This window comes from Pelodiscus sinensis, chromosome 1, assembly GCF_052426305.1.
Source record: "Pelodiscus sinensis isolate ZL-2025 chromosome 1, ASM5242630v1, whole genome shotgun sequence".
In the NCBI taxonomy this organism is placed as follows: Eukaryota; Metazoa; Chordata; order Testudines; family Trionychidae; genus Pelodiscus; species Pelodiscus sinensis.
In genome coordinates this window covers 89,387,479-89,412,954 of record NC_143052.1, presented here as the reverse complement: position 1 = coordinate 89,412,954, position 25,476 = coordinate 89,387,479, and the positions used below count along the sequence as shown (strand labels likewise).

The 25,476-nt window shown below is 46.8% G+C and overlaps 1 protein-coding gene across 1 annotated transcript in view; it reads left to right on the top strand.

Annotated features, from left to right (window-relative positions):
• Positions 1 to 25,476, top strand: part of GUCY2C (guanylate cyclase 2C) — a 111,643-nt gene that overhangs the window by 54,436 nt on the left and 31,731 nt on the right. The window contains exons 9-17 of the mRNA XM_075935275.2: positions 1,540 to 1,678; positions 6,244 to 6,326; positions 9,060 to 9,171; positions 11,196 to 11,277; positions 14,490 to 14,595; positions 14,888 to 14,950; positions 16,335 to 16,406; positions 23,669 to 23,773; positions 25,054 to 25,140. Of these exons, the coding sequence (XP_075791390.2) occupies positions 1,540 to 1,678; positions 6,244 to 6,326; positions 9,060 to 9,171; positions 11,196 to 11,277; positions 14,490 to 14,595; positions 14,888 to 14,950; positions 16,335 to 16,406; positions 23,669 to 23,773; positions 25,054 to 25,140 (849 nt within the window). The remainder of the gene's footprint in view (positions 1 to 1,539; positions 1,679 to 6,243; positions 6,327 to 9,059; positions 9,172 to 11,195; positions 11,278 to 14,489; positions 14,596 to 14,887; positions 14,951 to 16,334; positions 16,407 to 23,668; positions 23,774 to 25,053; positions 25,141 to 25,476) is intronic.

Genomic DNA, 25,476 nt, shown 5'->3' with positions numbered 1-25,476 from the left:
TGGATGGAATGGCCACCAGGGCACCTGGGCTTTTTCCTCTTTCTTTTTCTTCCAAAATAACTCCCTCTTCTCTCTCCATACATGCTGTCAAGGGGCACACCCCTGACGGGGGTTGCGGCCCCCTTCTACTGGCCCGTGTCTCGGTCCAGGCCCTTCTCTCAGGGCATATACAGTACCCAAAGTCCCAAAAGTCTCGGCCCCTCTCTCAGGGCATATACGGTACCCAAAGTCCCAGCCCCTCTCTCAGGGCATATACGGTACCCATGGCCTAGTTCTGGGGAAGAAGCCTCTCCTGGCCAGAGTGATTCCCCAGGTGCGGCAAAGGGTGGTAGGGGGACCCGGGCCCTCCCTCTCCACTGGGTCCCAGCCCAGGGCCCTGTAGGCAGGGACTCTAGGTCCTGCCGGCTCGGTGGGGAATCCAACTGCTACGCACCGAGCTGAATTAGGAAACCTCTGCCCTGGGCTGCTTCCTACCACCCTGGCACCCCTCTTAGTCTGTCCGCCTGTGCGGTGGTCCTTACCAGGGCTGGGGTCGGCAGGGTAGGTGTTCCCGTTACTCTGCGGGGTTGTGGCCGGCTTCACTCCCGGGGACCAGCACTGGCCTTCAGTCTGGTCCGAATTGTCACACGAACACCAGGTTTGCAGCCTGGCTCCTCCTAACCTCTAGTTGCCTTCTCTCCTGCTGGGCAATTGCCTGCTTTATATACTGTCCCTACTGGGAGCATGCCCAGCAGGGCTGTAAGAGCTCTTTCAGCCAGCTGGGCCTGGGCTACTCCCAGCCCTTTAGTGTGGGGCTTGTTCGCCCCATCACACATGCCTTTTTCCGAAAGAGCTCTTTCGGAAAAAGGCTTCTTCCTTGTAGAAAGAGGATTACTAATGCTGGAAAACCCCCTCCGTTCTTTCAATTTTCTTTCAAAAGAATGTGATTGCAGTGTGGACGTAATTGAAATTTTTTTGGAAAAACAGTTGTTTTTCCAAAAAAAACTCTGTAGTGTAGACGTAGCCCCAGCTATAATGTCACAGCAGATCCAGCTTTGTTTGGAGCTTGTGCATCTGCATTTCTGTTCTGGGTTCTCTCTGCTACCTTAGTTGCATCAGCAAAGAGTCATGCAGGATCAGTGCCTTATGTCAGTTTAATATTAGCAAGTCTCCCTGGCAGGGTTCTAGAAACCTGCAAAGAGCCATCAAGTTTTATAGACTAGCGAACTAAAACACAAGGCATGGAAGATTCAGAATACAACATTTCTCAGGAAGTGTCTGCTATGGCAGGGCTTGATCTGCAGTACCCTCTTACTATAGTCCTGTGACTCTCTCACCTCACTCTGCTTTACATATCAATCGCACCTTGCAGCACCCCATTTTTCCAAGCCTAGGTGCTTCCTCCCTCACACCACTACCAATGTACCACACTCTGACCCGCAGCAGCTTCTGTTGTTCTATTCCTGAAGTTTCTGCTGAGCTAATACCCCAACTGTGCTGTAGTTTTGGATGGAGGTATAAACAAATATGTTGCCAACTTCTTTTTTTCCTCCATTCTAGCTGAATAATGACTATATTGTTGGCTATTTGGATGGAGTCTTGCTCTTTGGACATGCCCTGAAGAAACTTCTAAGCTCCCAACAGCTAATTGAGAGTCCTAGTGTTTTCATTGATCAATTTCGGAACATCACTTTTAAAGGTAACCAAGTACAATCCTGAGCAACAGCTCACTGAGAGGGAGAGGGAGTTTGGTTTCCAGGAGGGCATGAGGGGAAGTTCCCTTACCACTCAACTGGTTCAAATTCTGCAATGAGTTGTCTTCCTTCTTGTTTTGTTCAATTGATTTTTGAAATATGATAATCAGCACTGAAAAAAAGACTAAATAATATCTATAAAAATGGATGATTGATTGCAGCTGAGGCTAGGGGAGGCTGCCCCTAGCCCCACCTACAGTCCCACCCCCTCTGCTAAGGCCCGGCACCCACTACGGGGAGGGGAGGATGCCAAGTGGGCCCCCCACAACATGGGGAGAGAAAGAGATGGGAGGGGACATATGCATGCCCCAGTCGTCCCAGCCTCCGGAGCACCAGGGAGGGAAGAATCTGTGTGACTCCAGTCTTCCCTGCCCTCAGAGCACCAGGGAAGGAGGAGACTGCTTGGCTCCAGCCTGCCCAGCCCAGAACACAGGGAGGGTGGGCACTGGGGGCAGCAACACTCTGCCCACACAATGCCTACAGCAGGTGTTCTGGGGGCAGAATGTAGACAGAACCATGTCTGACAGTCTGGGAAGGCAAGCCTTCCCCTACCTAGGCTAACAGATGCCCGTGTCCATATACAGAGAATCCCACTCCCCATGTGTCACATATAAAACAAGAGGTGAAGCATTTTATAAATGTATAAATTTCAATTTAGGGCCAAAATGTTTGGGGGCCAAAATCTCTCCTGGCTGCAGGCTCTTCACCAGGTGTAAAGGCTAAAGAAATGACCTAGGATCGATATTTCTGTTAGTGGGAAAGGCACACCCTGATCGGCACAGAGTAGGATGATATATATTAAACTCCATAGCCTTATTACCTTGGCTAATACTGTACTTTTCTGATGTAGGTATAGAGGAGTGAATTGTCTACATGGGTCTATTGCCTGGGTAGACCAAAGGATGTGTAACAGTGATGCAACCAAGTGCATTGCAGAGTCCACTAGACTCTTCCCTGTCATCTGACTGGCATCCAGGTTTTATTTTGGGCTCAACACAACCAAATCTATCTCAAAGCTTCATTCCCCTATGGCCCGCAAATGTAGCAAGTTCTTCTTTTGTCATTGTTCTGGATGGTAATGCAGGGGTATATGATAATAGATAACATAAAGCATCAGCATCAATTTCACCATTTACTTCAGAAGGTGCAGAATTAGGTTAACAATGAATGCTTTTGAAGCTTCCTCCCAAAAATCCTGAGTTTAGAACATTAACATATCCTGAGTTAGGGTATGTCTACACAGCAAACCGCTATTTTGTTATTTCGAAATAACACAGCAAACCACTATACCATTATTTCGAAATAACTTTCCTAGCATCTACACAGCCAAATTGCTATTTCGAAATAAATTTGAAATAGCGGAGCGCTTATTTCGAATTTGTAGACCTCATTCTACGAGGAAAAACACCAAATTCGAAATAGCTAAAGTCGAAATAAGAGCTGTGTAGATGCTTATTTCGAAATAGGGGGCCTCCATCCCTTCCCAGTGTGCCCTGGTGGCCACTCTGGGCCAAACCAGGAAAACTCCTCTCCTCTTCCCAAGCCCCGGATCCCTTATAGGGGTAGACTCTGGCCACAGTGCCAGCTGCAAGCCTGCCAGCACAGAGCCAACAGTCACTGCCCCTGACACAGTGGCCCCACCATGAGCCAGGCAGCCAGTGCCAGCCAGCCCTCCACTGCTCCCTGGGCCCAGTCCCCCAGCTCCCAGGAGCCTGCCAGGGGTCAGAGAAGGCAGGAGCCTTCCTGGTTCAGTGAGGAGATCATGAACCTGATTGAGGTTTGGGGGATGCCTCCAATGTCCATGATCTCTGCACTAGACGGAGGAACGCAGCCGTCTACAGACGGCTGGCTGCCAGCCTGGCCATCAAAGGTCACATGCGCACCCAGGAACAGGCACGCATGAAACTGAAGGAGCTGCGGCAGGCCTATGCCAGGGCCACACGGGGCAGCTCCCACACAGGGGCAGACACCTGCCCCTATTTTGACGCCCTGGATCGCATCCTGGCGGGTGGGACGGTCTGTGCCACCCTGGGGGTCATCGATCCTGGAGCAGAGGGCCCTGACCAGGGCATGGAGGAGGAGCGCCAGGAGCTGCAGGAGCCCAGAGGGAGCGTGCCACGCAGCCAGGACCCCCAAGCTGTCCCAGCAGACCCATCACCAGTGTCATCTGGGGAGGCAACAACATGTGAGTGCCATCACTGTCTCCTTGTTGGGGGGCGGAGAGGGAGACCAGGGACCGCGTGCTTGGGCCTTGCTGACCACGGATCATGCAGCAACTTGTGCAAGTGCGAGCATGTGCCATGCCTCCCTTGGGCACGTGGCCCCAGCTGGCTGCCACACAGGGGCTTTGGCCTGTTAGCCACACGCATGTGTGAAGAGACATGACCTGCTCCTGATCCTGGGGTGGGACACAGCAGGACGCCCTTCCTCCACAAGGCTATTCTACACAGAGGCAGGGGACATGTCCCCCCCACCTCAGCCACACTGTACACAGTACAGGGGCATGGGTGTGGTCTCGGGGCAGCTCCCACTCCTGGGGATAGCAGGACATTCTGACCATGGCCTGTGTGCAAGCACATCGGCTCTGATGGTGCAGGGCACGGTCATCCTCACCTTGCAGAGTGTGGCTGGGCTTCACCCACTGTGTCCCGAGGGAGAACTGACCGCTTCTCTTGTTTCTCCACAGCCGCACCAGCTGTGCGTGCAGGGTGCACCACCCCGCCCAGGACATGCTACCGCACCTGAGGGCTCCGCAGGACCACCTGTGCAGCGAAGGGGTACCAACAGCAGCACTTGGGGGAACTGCGAGCCCTGCACCGCACCCTCCAGAACTGGGTGCAAGAAAACTTGGAGCTCCAGCGGGAGTAGCTTGCCCAGGGCCGTGCCATCTGCCAACACCTGCAGACCCTGGTGCAAAGCGTGCTGCCTCCTGCTGCTCCAGCCCCTGCTGCCTCCCCAGCTACCGCTCCTCCTCCCACTTCTTCTCCCCCTCCTGCTTCTCCCTCCACACCCTCCACTCCTCCCCATCTCCCTGGGGATGCCGAGGCACCCACATCCGCGATGCTGGGAGACAGTTGGCCTGGCGAGACCTCCACCCCTGAGCTTCCCCTCTCCCTTCTTCCCCTTGCTTCCCCCTTCTAGCTCCCTCCGCCCAGGTTTCCCCCTCCCCTCTCCCACCCTCTCTCCTCTTGCCTACTTTCCCCAGTCTCACTAGAGTTTCATTCCCCTCTGCCCAGTTTTGTTAAATAAAGACAGTTGGTGTTTATGAAAAAAACGTGTATTTTGTTGTACATCAGGAAGGGGGACTGGGAGGGGTAAATGGAAGGACGTGAGGGAGGAATGAGGCACAAGCCCCCAGTGGGGCAGACCAGGGAGACTGTTAGTGCTCCTCAGGATGGCAGCTCTCTCACATGGCCTCCTGAATACTGATAGCCCCCCGATGGACCGCCCGGATGGCAGCCTGCAGCAAGTATAGCCAGGCTTGCAGCAGTGCGTCCAAGAGAAGCACCAGAGTGCCCAGGGACAGCTCTGGCTCCATGTTGCAGAGTGCTGTGATGTCCTGAACTCTGGCTCCATGTTGCAGAGTGCTGTGATGTCCTGAACTCTGGCTCCATGTTGCAGAGTGCTGTGATGTCCTGAACTCTGGCTCCATGTTGCAGAGTGCTGTGATGTCTGGTTGTGGCACAGTTCATCTGTGTTGTACACACCGAGACACAAATGCTTTGCTGTCCCTCATTGAGGTAGACAAGCAAGCAGGGAAACCTGAGAACCGGCTGTCCGGGGGAGGTGGGGGAGTCCTTTAGGGACAGACCTCAGGTAGCCTCAGGCAGCAGCCATACAAGGTAAGTCCTGACCTGGTGCCCTGCTGGAACTGGTTCCGGCCAGCCTTAAATGAATTCACAGTCCACTCAGTGTGAACGTGCTATTTCGAAATAGCAAATATTAACTATTTCAAAATAAGATATTTTGAAATAACACTGTAGTGTAGACATACCCTTAGAGAATGAGGTTATTAGCTCGAAACAGGAATCCCTCAAAAGATGAAGCCCAAGTGAAGCCAATAGAAAAGATCATAAAATATCTCTCTTTGATGACAGACTTTGAGACCAAAGGTAGAAGCAGAGTTTCATTCTTACACCTAGAATTGGTCCCGTCAAGGCACTTTAGTAAGATCAGTATATGGAAGTAAAACAGACTGGTTGCAATGTGAGTTGTATCTTTTCTGAGGTTAAGGAGAACTTCATTCTTCAGTACTGTCAGTTCTGCTCCTTTTACCAATGTTAAACTCGTATTTTTAACTCAAACGTAGTAATGAAATAAGGGAGAATCAGAGGCTAAATAAATTGATGAGTACCCTTCTTAGCACCCACTAGTGTGGATGCAGAAGGTGGATGGGAAGAAAAACCCGAATGTCAGAAGTTTCTTAATTTCCACCTCTCTTCCTGTCATGTATTAATGCATCGTAGGAAAGTGCCAGGCTCCTTTATTGATCTGTTCCTTGTATCTGCAGGTGCACTGGGTCCAGTAACCCTGGATGAATTTGGAGATCTTGATGTGAATTTCTCCTTACTGTATACAACAACAGACAAGAAAGTATGTGATTCAATTAAGAAGATATTCTATGATATGAGAGAGAGGAACTAGAGGGATCTGGGTTGGAGTGTGATAGCCAGACCTGAAATGGAGGTGTATTATAACTGTCAGTGTAGTGAAGGTGTTGGGGCCAAGGATCCCCTCTGGTCCCTCCCAGATCCCACTTCAGGTCCTTGTAACATCTTTCTCACCCTCCTGGCAGCTGCCCAAGGGGTTCTTTGAGCAAGCAAACAAATGAGGAGCCCTCTCATCGCTTTCTTCCCTTCTGGGAGAGGGAAATTTGTGTGAAATTAAAGAAGAGTAAGGATGGCCTAGAACTCAGGCAGTCTTCCTGGATCAGCTCTTTGGGCTTAGTCTAGATGGGCTGTATCTCCAGTCCCTCCTCATGGGGTATATTGTTTTGTGGCTCAGTTGTGCAACTTTGGGAAAAGTGAAACTGGTTGCTGTCTTTCAGTGAGCCTCTCTTGGCTTTCAGTGGTAGGGCAGCTTTCCCCACTCCAGACAGAACAAACCTTGCTGGTGTGCCTTGTTGGTATTGAACAGGCCCCAAAGAGCTTGTTTGTTTAATCTCTGCCAGGCTATGTCTACACAGCAGCGTTATTTCAAAATAACTGGTATTATTCTGAAATAACATAGTCCATGTCTACACTACAAGCAGTTATTTCGATGTCATGTTGAAATAATGTCGAGCTGGAGGACTTCTTAATCTGACTCCTGTAACCCCTTACTTCTCCTAAAATGAGGAAGTCAGAGGAAGAGTGCTCTTTCTCGGACTTCTTGCTGTGTAGACAGCGAAAAAAGCCGAAATAAGCTATTTTGACTTAAGCTACACAATTGATGTAGCTCACGTTGCGTGGCTTATTTCGGTTTTAGCCTTGCTGTGTGGACATGTGTGAGGGCATGCCCATTCACAGCAGTGCAACGAAGCAAGTGGGGAAAGAAATCACTCTGAGGACTTGGCAGAATGATGTAGTCAAAAATACCAGAGACTTTGTGGGATTGCTGTACCTCTGAGAAGGACAGAGTAGTAGTACAGCCAGAATATGAAAAACAGAGACATGGACCAGGCTAGAGGGTGACACATCACTTTAGTAGAGGGCATGAGTCTATTTTGCTGAGGGTATGTCTACCCTATAAAGTTAATTCGAAATAACAGCAGTTATTTCGAATTAACTTTAATAGCGTCTACACAGCCAAACCGCTATTTTGAAATAAATTTGAAATAGTGGAACACTTATTTCGAATTTGGTAAACCTCAGTCTACAAGGAGTAACACCAAATTCAAAATAACTATTTCGAATTAAGTAATGTGTAGACACTTAATTCGAAATAGGGGGCCTCCAGCCCTTCCCAGGGAGCTCTGGTGGCCACCCTGAGCACAACCAGGAAAACTTACTCTCCTCTCCCCCAGCCCCGGAGCCATTAAAGGGGTAGACCCTCGCCATAGTGCCTGTGCCAGCTCCAAGCCTGCCAGCCCAGAGCTAGCAGTGGCCACTGGGGCCCCTGCTCCAGTAGCCCCAAAACATGAGCCAGCAAGCCACTGGTAGCCAGCCCTCCACCGCTCCCCAGGAGCAGTCTGCCAGCTCCCAGGAGCCTGACAGGGGCTGGAGAAGGCGGGTGCCTTCCTGGTCCAGGTTGGAGATCATGGACCTTATTCAGGTTTGGAGGGGATGCCACCAACTTCCACGATCTCAGCCCTAGACGGAGGAACACGGCCGTCTATGGTAGGATAGCTGCCAGCCTGGCCACCGAAGGCCACAGGTGAACCCAGGAGCAGGTTTGCATGAAAGTCATGTTGATCTGGTGAGACCCTCAACCCTGAGCCTTGAGCTTCCCCTCCCCCTTTTTCCCCTTGCTTCCCCCTTCCAGCTTCCTCCTCCCAGGGTTCCCCCACCGCTCTCCCACCCTCTCTCTTCCCCTCTCCCACCTCCTTTTCCCAGTCTCCCCAGAGGTCCATTCCCCCCCAGTTTTGTTCAATAAACCCAGTTTCTATTTTTGAACATACATGTCTTTTATTTGACATCAGGAAGGGGGGTTAGGGAGGGGTAAGTGGAAGGACATGAGGGAGGAATGGGGCATGAGCCCCCGGTGGGGAGGACCGGGGAGGCTCTGAGGGCTTCTCGAGATGGACGCTCTCCCACAGGGCCTCCTGGATCCCCGGATGGCAGCCTGTAGCAAGTGCAGCCGGGCTGATGGCAACGACCCCACGAGACGCACCGGCGTGCGCAGGGGCAGCTCTGGCTCCATGTGGCCGAGTGCTGTGGTGTCCCGAGTGTGGGCACTCAAGGCACTCCAAGACAGGACAGCTTTGCTGTCCCTCATCGAGGTAGACAAGCAAGTGGAAAACCCTGTGAACTGTCTGTCCAGGGTGGGGGTAGGGTCCCTTTAAGCACGGAGCATAGTTAGCCTCAGGCAGCAGCCCCACACACTAAGTGCTAACGTGATGCCCCGCCAGCACTGGTTCCGGCCAGCCTTAACTTCGGTTCAGGGTCCACTCAGTGTGGACGCGCTATTTCAAAATAGCAAAATGCTATTTCAAAATAGTTTTTGTGTATAGATGCGTTATTTCGAATTAGCTTAATTCAAATTAACTATTTCAAATTAAGTTAATTTGAAATAGCACTGTAGTGTAGACATACCCTGAGAGTTGTGACATGAATTATGGGAGGAGGAATCAAAGGAAAGGGACTGAGCATGAGATTTTTAATAAAATTCATTTCTATATTTTCACAGTTCCAAACCCTTTTGGAGTATGACACTCACCAGAATAAGACCAAACCAATTACTTCCAGCCCATCTTTCATATGGAAGAACGGAAAGCTGCCTAATGACATTCCAAGCACCGGTGAGATACCTACTAAAACTGGTCCCTGATTAAACGTGCTTGTGCACAGTTAAGATAACACTGATCGTGCAATGTAGCCACTCAATCCTAATTGTCACAGAGAGTGACTCTCAATTAGGAGCTGGGTCTATAACAGTACTCTAACTTAACCTGTCATTTTTTTATGCATCTAGTATAACTTCAGATGATTGTTTCTGTTCATCTGCCAGGCCCCTCACTGTTCTGGTTGTGGCACAGTTCATCTGTGTTGTACAGGATGGTTAACTGGAAGACATCATACTGGAGAATACAAGTGATAGTGTTAAGTGAAGTGTAATGCTATTGTGATGGACCAAAGAGAAAGAGTTAATGTTGCATTGCAAGTGTCTCCCTAACTTTTAATTTTTTTACATTTGCAAGGTTTGTGCTTTTTTTGCCCAGACAATAGTACCTCCACCATCTTAGAACTTAAATTAAGGATGTTAAATTGCAGTTATTTGGCTAACTGTGTAGTCAATACAATTTGTATCAACTACACGATTAGTTGATAAGGACCGCTCTGCACAGCCACAGCAGGGGTAGCTCCAGGAGCCGGCTCTAGCTGGGACTGAGAAGTCTTTGCTTATGTCGGTTCTGCGAACCACCTATGCTGCGCCTCTGCATTTTAAATGTAGTAAGAGTCCGGCAGCCGGTACTGCTTGGTCCCAGTTCATACTGAGTCCAGCCCTGTTTGTGGCAGCCAGCCCTGTCCACCGTGAACAGGGGCTGGTGACAGAGCAGCCTCTGGCTGCTGCGAGCTGCTGCTGGAGCACCTTCTGTTCGCGGTGGCCAAGGCTGGCTGCAGTCTCCCCTATCCTGCCTCCTCCTCCCCCCTCCCCCCGGTACCTCTGATAGAGGCATCGGGGTGGGGGATGGGGGCCAGGCGGCATCACAGAGAAAGTGGTAGAGGGCACTGGCTTTTAAGCTGTCTTCCCCCTCCCCCCTGCCCCTTGCTGCCTCTGAGAGGCAGCAAGCGGGGAAGTGAGTAGTTGATACTCCAGTCAACTACCGGATAAGCTTATGCTTGGGCTCCAGTCCTAGCCCTGCAGCAGCCTGTGGGCTCTGGCCCTGCTTCTGTGGACTGTCTGGAGCTCTGGCCCCATGCTGCTGGGACCTGCCACCATCCTTGGCCCAAGTCCCACTGCTGTGGGCTGCCTGGAGTTCAGGCTCCTGCCCCGTAGCAGGTCACAGGCTCTGGCTCCACTTCCACATGCTGCCTGGGGCTTTGGCCCAATCCTGCGCTACCAGGGGCTGCCCTGACCCGGTCCCATTGCCGCGGGCTGTCGGGGCCTTCCAGCCCCTACCGCAGCCCGCTGCTTCAGTCCAGCCCCTCCTGGATTGCCCTCCTGTTACTAGGCTATGGGCTTCTCTGATTCAGGAACATCCATTGTCATGTTGGACCACGGATATTGCAGGACCAGATAATTCCAGTTTTGGGAGGTGCCACTTGTAAAACATAGCACTTTATAGTGTGTAATTTGCAACAGCTTATCCAATGCTGCTACTCTTCCCATCACATTCCCTGCAATTAAGGCTTTCACTCTACCCATCTCTGGATGAGGTCTATGGACTCCCAACATAAATTTTATTCTTGTTCTTTAGGAATCTGAATACATGGTATTAATGTGTGGTGTAATATTCTTTAGCATGCTATACTATCATCAGCCACAAGAGAGTAGCAGAGTCTCAAGAAGGAAACTGGTAATGTAATATTACCATTTCAGATATCACCCAGTCACATTATTGAAATAGGAGTTTGGAATCATGTAGGCTTCTATCATTGAGACTCATGTTTCAGGTGGTTTGGCAGTGTGACACCTTGTGAGTCTTCATGCATATCTTCTTGGTAAATGTATTTATTGGTGACCTGATCTTCCGCTTTCCTAACTGGAGGCCAGTCTTCCACTAATGTGAACGGGCTTTGCATCAGGCCCTGGGTATGTATTTTTTGATACGTGTTCAGTGTTCTCTCAGTTTTTATATTTTCCCATTTCTCTTCTTTGCAGGCCTTGACATCCTGACTATTGCTGTCTTTGCACTCACAGGGACCGTGGTATTGGTTCTGATCATCGCTCTTCTGGTGTTGAGGTACCATTGTCATCCTTCTTCTCTCCTCCATTTGCTGCTTCTGGATATAGGTTGTTTGGTATCTCCTTGAACATTTGTCTTATTATGTCCCACCCATCAGCAGAGTTCTTACTGGTTTCTCTGTGTGTGCCACTCCATGCACACAACTTGCATGGCACCTGCATTCAGCACACTCTGCTTTGAAAAATGATCCAAATGCTCAAGTGGTAGCCATGACAGATAGGCCTATTTTGCCCATTAGAAAAGGCACACACACATACTCAGAAAATATCTTTGTGAGGACAAGGCCAATCTTCAGACTTTTTATCACGTATTGCTCACACTTTATATTATTCTACCATGTTTCTTTATCCTTCTGGATAAGTTCATTCTGGAAGGATAACTCTATCTTGTGTCATTGCACAAATAAAAACACCAGAAAATTTTGGTGCCAGAGTCTCTAGACCCACTTTCTGTCTTAGGGTACATCTACACAGCAACATTATTTCTAAATAAATAGCGTTATTTTGAAATAACTTAGTCTGCATCTACAGCAGGCAGTTTATTTTGCAATAATGTCAAAATACTCTCAAGTTGGAGGACTTCTTACTCTGACTCCTGTAACCTTCATTGTACGAGAAATAAGGGAAATTGGAGGAAGAGTGCTCTATTTCAAAATAAGTACTGTGTAGATACTCCCAATAAACTACGCAGTTGATTTAGATCAGTTTGCATACCTTATTTTGAGTTGAGCCTTGCTATGTGGACGTGCCCTTACTGTTTTCCCAGACGCCTCCTGCCTCATTGCAGCTTGTTCACACTCTTTTTCTATGGCTAAATTTTTCTGGCTAGATTGTTGTATTACTGAAATCCACTCTATAATCCTCTCAGACAAAAAATCTCAACCCATTTCCAGTACATCTTATATTCACAGGACTCAGCACCATTGTTTCTGGTGGTTTCAAAGATGTATATTTTACCTGAGCCTTTAGTAGCTTGGATGACCCCTTTTCCACAGATCAAAGGACTCCAGAGACAACAAGAAAATTGGATTCCATGAAAGACTGATTAGTAGCACACTGTAATCTTTGTCATTTTTACCTGATGTGTTCGCCTTGCTAGATAACACTTTTTATGAGGTAAAAATCCAAATTGTAGTCAGTCCATTATTGGATGTCAGCTGTATGCAAGAAACAGAAGAGCTTATTGTTCCCAAACTTAAGGATAAACATGCCAACAGAGTTAATCTGTATTTGTTTATTTCTTGGAGCATTAGCAGAAATTTGGCATACAGCTATTTCCAAACCCTTTGCACTGCTGCCAGAAGTGCTGCTATTCCTCCTGAATCTGTTCCAGTGAATCTATTAAGAGGCAAAGGTATTAATCATTAAATTCTATTTAGAATGTTATGTCACACCCAACACTGTGGTCTCTGAGATCTTCCAATGCAGAAAAAATTCTGGGGATTCCTCAGAATCAACTCTTGCTATTTTTTTTCTAAAGAATTTACTTTTTGAATATAGAAATGTTACCAAACTTCACAGCCCTAGCTAATTCAGACGATGCAGTGGATCACCTCATAATTGTCAAGGAATACCACCTGATAATGGCATTCTCTTTTTCCAGCCATGTAATTCCCTGGTTAACAACTGTCTACATCCCCATACCAATTTTGCATGTCGTATCAATAGAGCCAAGTTCCACAAGCAACCCGACTTAAATGGAGAGCTTCTGTCCCTAGTTTTGATTGTGCAATAATCTCCTGCTCTAGTAAGTTTTATCTCTTTTAGAATATAACAGTAGTCCTAAGGATCCATTAGGCAAGAAAATGAACAAAAGCAGCAGTCATTTTTTTTATATCTCATCCAGTATGCCACACTTTTCTGGGTAGTTCTGGCTTCCAAGTAAACAAATCAATCCTAAATCCTCAAAACTCACAATACCAGTATTCGACATGGGAAATGTCATTCCTGTCCAATAAGTGTTTAGGTACTAATAAATAAAAATTATTTTTATCTTTTGTACTGGGATTAGTTAATTTATTCATAGTTCATAGAATTTTCTTGTTAAGATTATGTAATGGGAATTTTCCACAATTTAAGGTTTTCTTAATCATCCTAAAATTTCTCCTCTATGATATCTCTATTTTTGAATGCTGTGAGAGCTTCATATGGAGAACTCAGAAGACACAGTGAGACCCATGATAACTAGAGCTCCATTATCTCAATTTTTCAGAACTTTGACTGGTGCTCCTATTGGTAAATTAAGATAGTACAAAAGCAGCTCAACATTCCATACTAAAATCAGAAAAAATATTTACAGCCAGGAATGGACATTCCATTCCCCTTTCTCCTTAGCAATGGCAGTTAAAATATGTTAGAAACATAGAGTATTTATGCTGGTCAGCTTCCCAGAATCTTCAGTGGTCCAGAGCATTCCTCAGCTGCCAATCATTTTTTCAGGATTTGTCAGCATTCCACTAACCAATATGTGGGGCTCATGTATTTTTTTACACAGGAATAACCTGCTTAGAAGAGTGGAAATTCCAATGAATTGCTTTTCTATTTCAGTTTTCTTATCATTCTTCTGTTGAGGGAGGTCAGAAAAGACAGGGTACTCCATGCCCCGGTTCCAAGGATTATTGTTTCCCCTATATAATAATCACGTAATTGGGGAATCTGCCAGAGGTAAAGTCCCTGCACAAGAAGTCATTCTGTTCCCTCCCCGTTGACTTCTAGCTTTTCCTGGATAGCACAACTCATTTCTGCAAGAGCCTTACTGTCAGGGCTCATCAGATCCATGTTTGCCACTGGGATTGCCCTCAGAGGACGATCAATAGCACAGAAAAGTAAAAGGTATAAGCTACCATAGACTCATTCTATGGTAACTTCCCCTGTGTGTAAATGTGAAGAATTAGGCAGCAACCTCCCAGCAATACCTCTCCTGCATTGACTCCTTAGATTTATAGACCTGAAACCTCGGAGATCCAGGACTTCTCTACAGTCCAAAAAAAAAAAAAAGGAGTAAGTAATGGAGAGAGCTTTTCTCCCTTGCAGGCCTCAAAGCTAGGAACTCTAGGAGCAGACTCTCCAGGAATGCATGAAGAAGAGAGTACAGGAGTTAGTGCTTGGGAGCCTGTCAAATTCTCCAAGATTCCCCACTACACTTAGCAGTATGGATTCCAGTTGTTTGATAAAATAATTTTAATGAAATAGGTTCTCTTTGTTTCACAGGAAGTACAGAAGAGATATTGCACTTCGGCAGAAGAAATGGTCTCACATACCACCTGACAAGATTCTGCCTCTGGAGACCAATGAGACAAGCCATGTCAGTCTGAAGGTAGGCAGGACATGATATCCCTGCGGAGGGAGAGGTGGCTCAGAGTCTCTGCACTATTGAGGTTTAGTGTTAGACAAACAGCGACTGCCATTTGGACTTTGACAGTAGTAAAAGTATTTGTTTAAAACTGATTAAAAACATTGTCTTTTCACCTCCTGCACACTGTGCAGAAGAGGAATGAGATTAATCCTCAGTAATTTTGGCATTAATCCCCAGTAACTTTCTGCAGTCTGGTGCTTGCCAAGTGGAGTATATCATAAGCACTGGTTAATGAGGTGTCTTTGTTCCCCAGATTGATGAAGACAAAAGGCGTGACACAGTCCAGAGACAGCGCCAAGCCAAATATGACAAGAAGGTAAAATAATCACAGCATCTCTGCTCCCCTTCCCTTCTTTAGTGAGATGCTTTTATGAAGGACAGTTGATTCTCTTCAGAGATAAAGAAGCAATATCACCCACTCCCATTCTCATCTAATCTTGATAAATAGTTGAGTTTATGGAGGGGGTGAGGCATTCATTTTCCTTTGAGGCCCTCTTGCATGCATCTGCCAGAGACAGAATACTGGACTTAGTGAATCATAGGCCTTGTCCTGAATGGCAAGAGGGAGGATGTGGAACCCAACCGATCACTGGTCTGATTAGTGGTATGAGGTAAATTAATGCACTAGAGGAGCAAAGGAGAACTCTTATTATTAGACAGTCTTTCTATTAAGTAATAGTTCTTGTCTGTCTGTCACAGAATTTTCAACTTTCCCCTCCTGCGCATTCACTTTGCCCTGCCTGCATATGTGCTGGCCATCCTTACCAGCTCCTGCAGCAGCTCCTGCAGGCATGCACATGTGTGCTCTGCCGCATGGCTCCCTTGATGAGGCAGGCAGCCCGCCATTTCCTATATGCGGGCCCGCCTGCCTCTGTGTTGCCAGCTCTGGGTCTCGGCCCCCCTAGGCAGCCTGCTAACCAGCTCCTGCCCCCCCTTAGCAGGATGTCCCCACCAGCTTCAGCTCATAGACCCCCCATCCCAGCAGGCCGCCCCTGCCCCCTGGCCTGCCTGCCTCTGTGCTGCGCCACACAGCTCCTGGCCTATGTGGCTTTGCACCGCGTGGCTCATGGCCCCCCGGCAGGTTGCCCCCGCCCACTCAGACTTCCACTCCCCCGGCAGGTCACCGATGAGGCAAGCCGACTCTGCCAACTCCGGCACCCAGCCCTCCTGGGAGCCCACCCCCGTCACCTCCTACATGGGGCCTTTGCCAGGCTTCATCCCAGCCCCCCTACAGCTCACAGTCCCCCCTCACCAGGCTTCATCCTGCTACCAGCTACCAATTGAGGAGAAAGATTGGATGGCTAAGTACAATTCAAGGCAGTTGCAAACAGTTAGCTATTCAATCTTTGTCCTGAATTGGTATGTGAAAACTTTATTTTCAGTCTTTTGGTGAGCTTTTAGAAAGATTGTCTTTAAAATTTATTTATTTATTTATTTGTTTATTTGTGTCTGAAGTTCCCTAAATTTCAGTTGAACTTTTTGCTTGAGTAAGGTCACTCATGAATGAAGGGTTTGAAAGATCAGCCCCTTAGTCTGTTCCAGGACAAAAGAACCTATCAACTTGGTAAATATTGTTAACAGTAATGTAATAATCCATTGTTTATTAGTGGATAAGGTTGTACTTAAATACCAGTAGTTTAAGGGAGCATGGATGGTTGTACTACTGCTATGGTTTTCTTTCAGTTGTTTCTTCTTTCCAGATCGTGATCCTGAAAGATCTCAAACACAATGATGGGAATTTCACAGAGAAACAAAAGATAGATCTGAACAAGGTAACTGTTTCATGTAGCAGCTAGATCAGCAGTGGGCAATCTGTGGCCCACAGACTGCATGCGGCCCCCTGGGGCTCCACCTGCAACCAGCAGATCCCCTGGCTGCACCCCTCCCCCACGTATCAATCATGCACCGGTGCCCTGCACTTTCTGCTCTCCTCCTCCCTTCCTCCCGCGCCCTTTCAGAGAAGCTGCAAATTGCCTTATTCACCCTCTGTCCCCACTCCTCCCCCTCCCTCACAGAGATAGAATGCCGCAAATCAGCTATTTGTGGTGTCCCAGCTCTGGAAGGGAGGGGGAGGAACTGGGACGGAGCATGAATCAAGCGATTTGCATACTCCAAAAGTGCTGGGAGGAAGGGGGAGGAGTAGGCAAGTGTGGGGCTCTGGTGCATGAGAGGTGCATGGGGGAGGAGGACCTTGCCTACCCCTTACAGCTCCAGTAGCTTGAGGCCATGCAGCCTGGGAGTTTGGTTGGCCAGAGCCTCCCCAGCCCTGCCTTCCTTCCGCAGCACTGCTCCATCTCTAGGAAGCCTCCTGCTTCCCTGGCAATCATTTTCCCTACTGCTCTCTCCAGAGCAGCAGTCAGTTCTCCCTCCAGCTGGTCTATGTCTACACTGGCGGGTTCTTGCACAAGAACGTCCGTTCTTCCGCAGAGCGTCCATACTGCCTGCCCTTGCGCAAGAAGATCTACAGTAAAGCGTGGTAAGAGAGGGCTTCTTGTGCAAGAGCTACACTCTTTTCTAACAAGTGTACGCTCTCTTACACAAGAGCTCTTGCACAAGAGGGCAGTGTGGACGCGAGGCAGGGGTTTCTTGCACAAGAAAGCCCTATGGCTAAAATGGCCATCAAAGCTTTTTGCACAAGAGAGCGTCCACAATGCCATGGATGCACTTACACAAAAGCACATGGCAGTGTGAACGTGTTCTTGCACAAGATGTTCTTGTTCAAGAACCTGCCAGTGTAGACATAGCCCAGGAGCCCTTCTTTATATAGCCTCATTAGCAAGAGCTGCCTCAGCTGGGGCTTTGCTCTCAGCCCTCACTCAGGGCTGGGGTTTTGCCCTTAAAAGGTCAGTGCAAGGCAAACACCCTGTCACACATACCCCCCAGAATTCTCTCTAATACCCCTAAGGGTACTCGTACCACTGGTTGGGAAACACTGTTGTAGTCATATCTCCTTTTATTAAGGGCTATATTCACCTCTGATGTGTACAAATACATCTTTATTAACTTTCATAGAGTTATGTCCTGCATTAGTGTTTAATTTGTCTTTAATACCTTATAATATTTTTACAAAATATGCTAAGTATATTTTTACATTAGGGATACCTACATTGTAAAGTACTATAAATAATTTAAATTAAACTGCAATAGCCTAAGTACATGAACAAAGTACATCCTTCGGGATCATCATATTTTTATTATTTGTTATTTTATTATTTATTATTCATTATTTACTAATTTGCAACATTCAGTCAATTATAAACTGTGTCCGGAGTGTGAAACTTTGAGGTTCTACTGCAAAGGCAATAATGGAGGTTGATAGAGGAGGTTCCTGAGCCTTTAGCTATCATCTTTGAAAAGTCATGGAAGTCGGGGGAAGATAGCAGAAGACTGAAAAAGGGCAAATATAGTGCCTATCTATAAAAAAGGAAATAAGAACAACCCAGGAAACTACAGTGCAGCCAGTTTAACTTATATGCCAGGAAAGATAATGGAGCAAGTAATTAAGGAATCAATTTGCAAACATCTGAAAGATAATAAGGCAACAGGTAACAGCCAGCATGGAGTTGTAAAGAACAAATCACCACAAACCAATCTGATAGCTTTCTTTGATAAGATAACAAGTCTTGTGGATAAGGGAAAAGTAATGGATGTGGTATACCTAGACTTTAGTAAAGCATTTGATATAGTCTCGCATGACTTTAAGGGGCGGCCCATGGCTATAGACGGACTTGGCTGCTGCCGCCCGGGTCGCCCAATGATAACGTCACGGGGGCGCCCGGGGTGCCCGCCGATGACATCAGGCCATTGACGGCCCTGCAGGTGAGGGTGCCAGTTGCGCACTCCGCCTGGGGCACCAGCTGCCGCAGCCGGCCTCAGGCCTCTCCTGTCACCTTCTTATCAATAAATTAGGGAAATAAAACCTAGATGGAGCTACTGTAAGGTGGGTGCATAACTGGCTGAATTACCATTCTCAGAGAGTTGTTATTAATGATTCGGTCATGCTGGGTGGTCATAAAAAGTAGAGTTCCGCAGGGGTCTGTTTTGGGACCAGTTCTGTTCAATATCTTCATCAACAATTTAGATATTGGCAAAGAGAGTACGCTTATTAAGTTAGCAGAGGATTCCAAGCTGGGAGGGGTTGCAACTGCTTTGGAGAATAGGGTCATAATTCAAAATGATCTGGACAAACTGGAGAAATGGTCTGAGGTAAATAGGATGAAGTTTAATAAGGACAAATGCAAATTACTCCACTTAGGAAGAATAATTAATTTCACACCTACAGTATGGGAAGCGACTGCAGAAAGAGATCTACGGTCATAGTGGACCACAAACTAAATATGAGTCAATAGTGTGACACTGTTGCAAAAAAAGCAAACATGATTCTGGGATGCATTAACAGGAATGTTGTGAGCAAGACATGTGGAGTAACTCTGCCGCTCTACTCTGCACTGATTAGGCCTCAATTGAAGTATTGTGTCCAGTTCTGGGCACATTTCAAGAAAAATGTGGAGAATTGTAGAAGGTTCAGAGAAGAGCAACAAGAATGATTAAAGGTCTAGAAAACATGAGCTATGAGGGAAGATTGAAGGAATTAGGCTTGTTTAGTTTAGAAAAGAGAAGACCGAGAGGGGACATAATCACTGTTTCAAGAATCTAAAAGGGTGTTATATGAAGGAGGGAAAAAATTGTTCTCCTTGGCCTCTGATGATAGGACAAGAAGCAATGGGTTTAAACTGCAGCAAGGGAGGTTTAGGTTGGATATTAGGAAAAACTTCCTAACTGTCAGAGTAGTTAAACACTGGAATAAATTGTCTAGTGAGGTTGTGGAATCTCCATCACTGGAGAGCTGTGTCTAGACTGGCTGCTTGAATTTCTGCAAGAACGCTGACTTCCTACTGTCTGAAATGAATGCTTCTTGTGAAAATACTATGCTGCTCCTGTTTGGGCAAAAGTCCTTTTGCGCAAAGCTTTTGAGCAAAAGGGCCAGTGTAGACAGCTCAGATTTGTTTTGCGCAAAAAAGCCCCGATTGCGAAAATGGCGATCGGAGCTTTTTTGCGGAAAAGCGTGTCTAGATTGGCACGGACACTTTTCCGCAAAAAGTGCTTTTGCGGAAAAGCGTCCGTGCCAATCTAGATGCTCTTTTCCACAAATGCTTTTAACGGAAAACTTTTCCGTTAAAAGCATTTGCGGAAAATCATGCCAGTCTAGACGTACCCGAGATGTTTAAGAGCAGGTTGGATAGACATCTATAAAGGATGATGTAGACAGGGGTGCCATTTAGGGGAAGCTAGGGAGCAGTAGCTCCACCTCCTGAGTTTGAACCCCTGGATTTCATGCTTGGATTCTGCCTAAAGCCCATGCCCTGACTCTAGAGGTAGTTCTCAAATGCAACACTTCAGGCTGCTTGCAGCTTTGCCTTTGGAGTAGGGAGTTTGTTATAAAAAGAGGGAGGGGAAGGGGAATTAACAATAACCAACGGCAGGTTAAATTTAAAAAACAAAAAATAGTCTAGTACAGTGGTTCCCAAACTTTTCAGCACCGTGCCCCCTTTTTGATTTTTGAGAAACCCTCACGTCCCCCATGCCCCCCCTCCAATAGCAGCAAAACTTGTTGAGCCAAAACAAGGGGGGGGGGGGACTGATGGGGGCCGAAAAACAAACATAGCAGGAAAACTTAGGGAGGAGGGGATTGACGGGGGGGAGGGAGGTATGCGGAGGTCACGTTGCACTCTCCCTGGAATTTCTTAACGCCCCCCCCCAGTGGGGCATGCCCCTCAGTTTGGAAACCCATGGTTTAGTAGCACCTTAAAGACTAACAAAACAAATAGTAATAGAAATGTAGCCATGTTAGTCTGGTGTAGCTGAAACAAAATACAGGACTACAAATCAAATAGTGGTTGTGACTATTTTCTTCCACTATTTGATCTGAGGAAGTGGGTCTGGCCCACGAAAGCTCATCATCTAATACCGTGGTCCCCAACACGGTGCCCGTCGGCACCATGGCACCCGCGGGGGCATTTCTCTGCGCCCGCCAAGTGCTCAGGGCTGGCCTGGCCCCGGGCACGTGGCGCATGTGCGGTGCCGGAGCCGGCCCCGGGCGCGTGGCGCACAGTGAGCGCCGGCCCCGGGGGCGCCGCGGATTCATCCCCCGCGGCGCATGGGGGGGAGAGAGCGCCAGCACCGGCCCCGGGCGCGCGGCGCTTGGGGGGAGGGGGGGAGAGGAAGCGCCGGCTCCGGGCGCGCGGCGCTTGGGGGAGGGAGGGGGGAAAGAGCGCTGGCGCACGGCGCTTGGGGGAGAGAGCGCCGGGCGCGCGGTGCTTGGTGGAGGGGGGGGGGAGAGCGCCGGCCCCGGGCGCACGGCGCTTGAGGGGAGAGCGCCGGCCCCCGGAATGCGGCTATGGGGGAGGCCCTGCCCCCCCCCGGGCGCCCGGCGGGCGAACGGCCACGCCCCCTGGCGCCCGGCAATCCCTAATGGTTGGGGACCACTGATCTAATATACCATCTTGTTAGTCTTTAAAGTGCTACATAGTCCTGTATTTTGTTTTAACAAAACAAAGGCAGGTTATTCAGGTAATTGAAGGATGGTTAGATCATCATGAAAACATTGCCAGGTACTCCACTTAAAAGATGCGTGTGGGGGGGAAAGTGTTGTGCTGCAGGGATCTGCATTTAGATCACTTCTGTTAAACTTCTCATAAATGTTCTTGAAAAAGGGGTAAACAGTGACTAATCCAAAACTGACTTCAAGGAGTTACAAAGGGATCTCACACTAAACTGGGTGATTGGGCAACACAAAAGCAGATGGAATTCAGTGTTGATAAACGCAAAGTAATGCACATGGAAAAATATAATCCTGACTATAGATACAAAAATAATGGGGTCTAAAATAGTTGTTACCTCTCATGAAAGAGATCTTGGAATCCTTGTGGCTAGTTCCTTGAAAACATCTGCTCAATGTGCAGTGGCAGTTTGAAACTAAAAAGCTAACCAAATATTGGGTATAATTAGGAAAGGAATAGATAGTAAGCCAAAATACTATATTGCTTCTATATAAAATTATTGTATTTCCACATCTTGAATACTGTATGCAGATCTGGTCATCCCATCTAAAAAAAGATATATTGGATTTGGAAAAGGTACAGAAGGGGCAACAGAAATGTTTAGGGGTAAGAAGCAGCTTCCACACGAGGAGAGATTAACAAGATTGGGACTTTTCATCTTGGAAAATGACTGTAGGGTGGGGGGGGGGGATATGTTAGAAGTCTAGAAAATCATGAAAGATTTGTAAAAATAGAATAAGGAAATGTTATTCTTTTCTTCACTAACATAACACAAAAAAATGATTCAATTTACTGTATAGGCAGCAGATTTTAAAAAAACAAAATAGTTGACAGGGGAGATGGATCATGATGATTGCCTCTTTTGTTTATACCTTCTGAAGCACCTGGCATGGGCCACTGTCAGAAGACAGGATACAGGACTAGAAGGACCGTTGAAGATATGTTAAAAGTCCAGAAAATCATGAATGGCGTGGAAAAATAGAATAAGAAAATGTTATTAATTTGCTCACTAACATAACACAAGAAACTGACCCAATTAAATTTATAAGCAGCACATGTAAAACAAAATAAAGTATTTCTTCTCGGCCAACTTGTAGAGTTTTTGCCAGGAAATGGTGGAAAGGCCCAAACTGTAATAGGGCTCTAGTCAGAATAAAATAAGTTCAAGGAGGATAGGTCCCTCAATGGCTACTAGCCAGACTGGTCAGGGATAATATCCCTAGATTCTGTTTCCCAGAAGCTGGGAATGGGCAACAGGGGATGGATCATCTGATGATTGCCTCTTCTGTTTATTCCTCCTGACACACCTGGCATTGGCCAATGTTGGCAGACAGGACACTGGGCTAGAAGGACCTTTGGTCTGACCCAATGTGGCCCTTCAGGTTTTCTTATATATAACTGTAATGTATCTTCCCTCTGCTGTAACCCACCAGACCCCTCTTCCCTTCCAGAGCTGAGAGAGAGACCAGGAGTCCTGCCAGGGTCTCTCTCTCTCTCTACCCAGAGTTAATAACTAAGTAAAAATATACATTAGCCTTATAATGTTAACTAGTGTCCCTTAAGTGACTTGCCATAAGATATCAGAATATGTTAGTGTTAGAGCTGAGTGTGTCTAATATTTAATTTCCTTTCTTTTTATTTAGGAAATAGATACAGTGCTCCTGCTAACCGCTAAGTTGTCTGCCAAAAAAGCAGAGTTTTCCAGTGCCTTAGTAGCCCTGAGACAGAGATGAGGTGGAAGGGGGGAGGGTGGAAGGAATTGGTTTCTCTGCCCCCCTTCCCCCGCCATTTGGTGCTTGGCTTGCACTGAGCATGCTCAGTAACACTGCAGAAGCTGCTGTCCTCAGTCTACCTCCCCATGCTCTCACTCCCCCACCCTGCTCATAGCATGCATAGATCGCCCCCTCCCACCAAAATTTGAAATGGTGCCTCTGGATCTAGACAGTGCTTGGTCCTTCCGTGAGGACAGGGGACTGGACTCAATGACCTCTCCAAGTCCCTTCCATTCTAGTATTATATGATTTTACTGAGATAGCAGAATTTGGAATATATAAGAATCACTCCCTGTCAATGATTCCTCTAATCTTTTCCATCCATGGGTGGATTTTTTTCCACCCATGTGCGGAATAAATTCTTTTGTGCACCGAGACATGAATGTGTACCACAAGTGGAAACTTAACAACCTAATTGTGGGTGCTCTACTAATCAATTGGGCACAATTTGAATCTCCCCTGAACAGATGCACAAGTGCACAGTGTACAGGGAACACTGCACCTCACCCTAATCTCCCTAAACCAGAAGGCTCTGGAATGAGAGCTACTCTTCAGCAATCATTCACTTTGGTTCCCCACACATGCACACTGAATGCATATCAGGATCTGGGACTGAGAGCCTCTTCACACCATCAGATTTAATTTTGGCTCCCACACTAACTATTGAATTTGTTTTTAATGGATGAATTATTTTTGCTTTAGCTCCTCCAGATCGACTACTACAACCTGACAAAGTTCTATGGCACAGTGAAGATGGATACAATGATCTTTGGAGTGATTGAGTACTGTGAGAGAGGATCGTTGCGGGTAAATAACTGTGCAAGCCCCTCTTACCAGTTTGTATAACAAAATGCTAACTTGCCAGATGGCAGAGTCTTAGGGCAGGAGAAGGGAAAAGAGCCAAAGAGAAGTCAGTAATATTACTTTAATATTTACATGAAGTAATATCACTAATTTCTCTTCTGCTCCTTTCCCTTTTTCTGCTTGGAGTCAATCAACAGCAGGCATAAACTGACATTGCTTCTGAGTCAATGGAAAGACTATCTTTGACTTCAGTGGGCTTTGGATCACTTTCCTAATTAAAGAGTGCCATGACAGACAAGTCAGAATGTCTTGCTAGGCTTTGCCCAATGTCATCAACATATTCACAGAGTCTCATTTTTGCCACTGGAAACCACAGTGGATACAAGTTAGGTTCTCACTTTTTTGTAGTTGCCATGTAAGACAAAGATGTTCCATTCCTTAGCCTCCAAGTAAACCTGTGTCATAATTTATGTAGAAAAACTTAAAAACAACGAATAGCCTAGTAGCACCTTAAAGACAAACAAAACACTTAGATGGTATCATGAGCTTTTGTGGGTGCAACCCACTTCTTTAGATGACTAGAGTATTAAAAGTCCAGATTCAAAAGTAAATAAGGGAAGTAGGGGGAAGGAAGAAAAAGAAAAAAAGGAGAAAAAAGACAGTGAAAGGTAATGTGGGAGCCAGCCAATATCCTTGTTCATTTCATTCTGATTAGAATCAAACTTGTAAATAAAGGTAAGTTCCAACCATTCCCTGTGTATTTGGCTTGTGGAATTGGCCTGAAACAACAGTGATCCATTAATGACTGCTGGGCAGGTTAACATGTTCTCCAACAGATTTTGGTGTGTTGCCTTTTCGGATATCTGATTTGTGTCCATTAATTCTTTCCCGTAGAAGCTGTCTAGTTTGGCCAATATACATGGCAGTGGGGCATTGTTGGCATTTGATGGCATAGATCACATTAGTGGATGTGCAGTTAAATGAGCCCCTGATGTAGTGGCTGACGATGTTGGGTCCAGTGCTGAAATCAGTTGTGTAGATGTGTGGTCAGAGTTGGCACCAGGGCTGATTGCAGAGATGGGTTCCTGGATGATTATGATGGAGGTGTATTGGGTGGTTACTGAAAATAATTTGTACTTTATGTACTTTTTAAAACAGAGGGGTACCCCTTTTTAGTCATTGGCCAAAAGGCTGTTTGATTTAGAGCTTTGTTAACATTACACAGAGATGTCTGTTCCGGCTGTTTCCTTGCTATAGATTAGCCTTTCTTTGTGTCCTCCCAGGATGTCTTAAATGATAAAATCTCCTATCCAGATGGCACTTTCATGGATTGGGAATTTAAAATCTCTGTCATGTATGATATCGCCAAGGTAAGTGAATCAGTGGCACTGAAACATTTATGAATCTGTTCACATGCTATAAAACATACATAATGGGGAGCTATAGGTGAAAAGTCCTAACATAATATATGCTTTAGACTCCTGAGAGAAAAGGTGCGATCTATTGGCTAGAGAAGGGATTTAGGCACTTGAAGCCCTAGGTTTTATTCCAAGCTATGCTGCTGAATTATGGCGTATGGTGTTGGGCAATGGTAGAATCACACCATCTTGTATCAAAACCAACAGAATTGAGTTTGTTTTTAAATTAAACACTGTAGTTAATGTTTTAAAGAATGGTAAAACTTACTGCTAGGTGAAACCATTTCA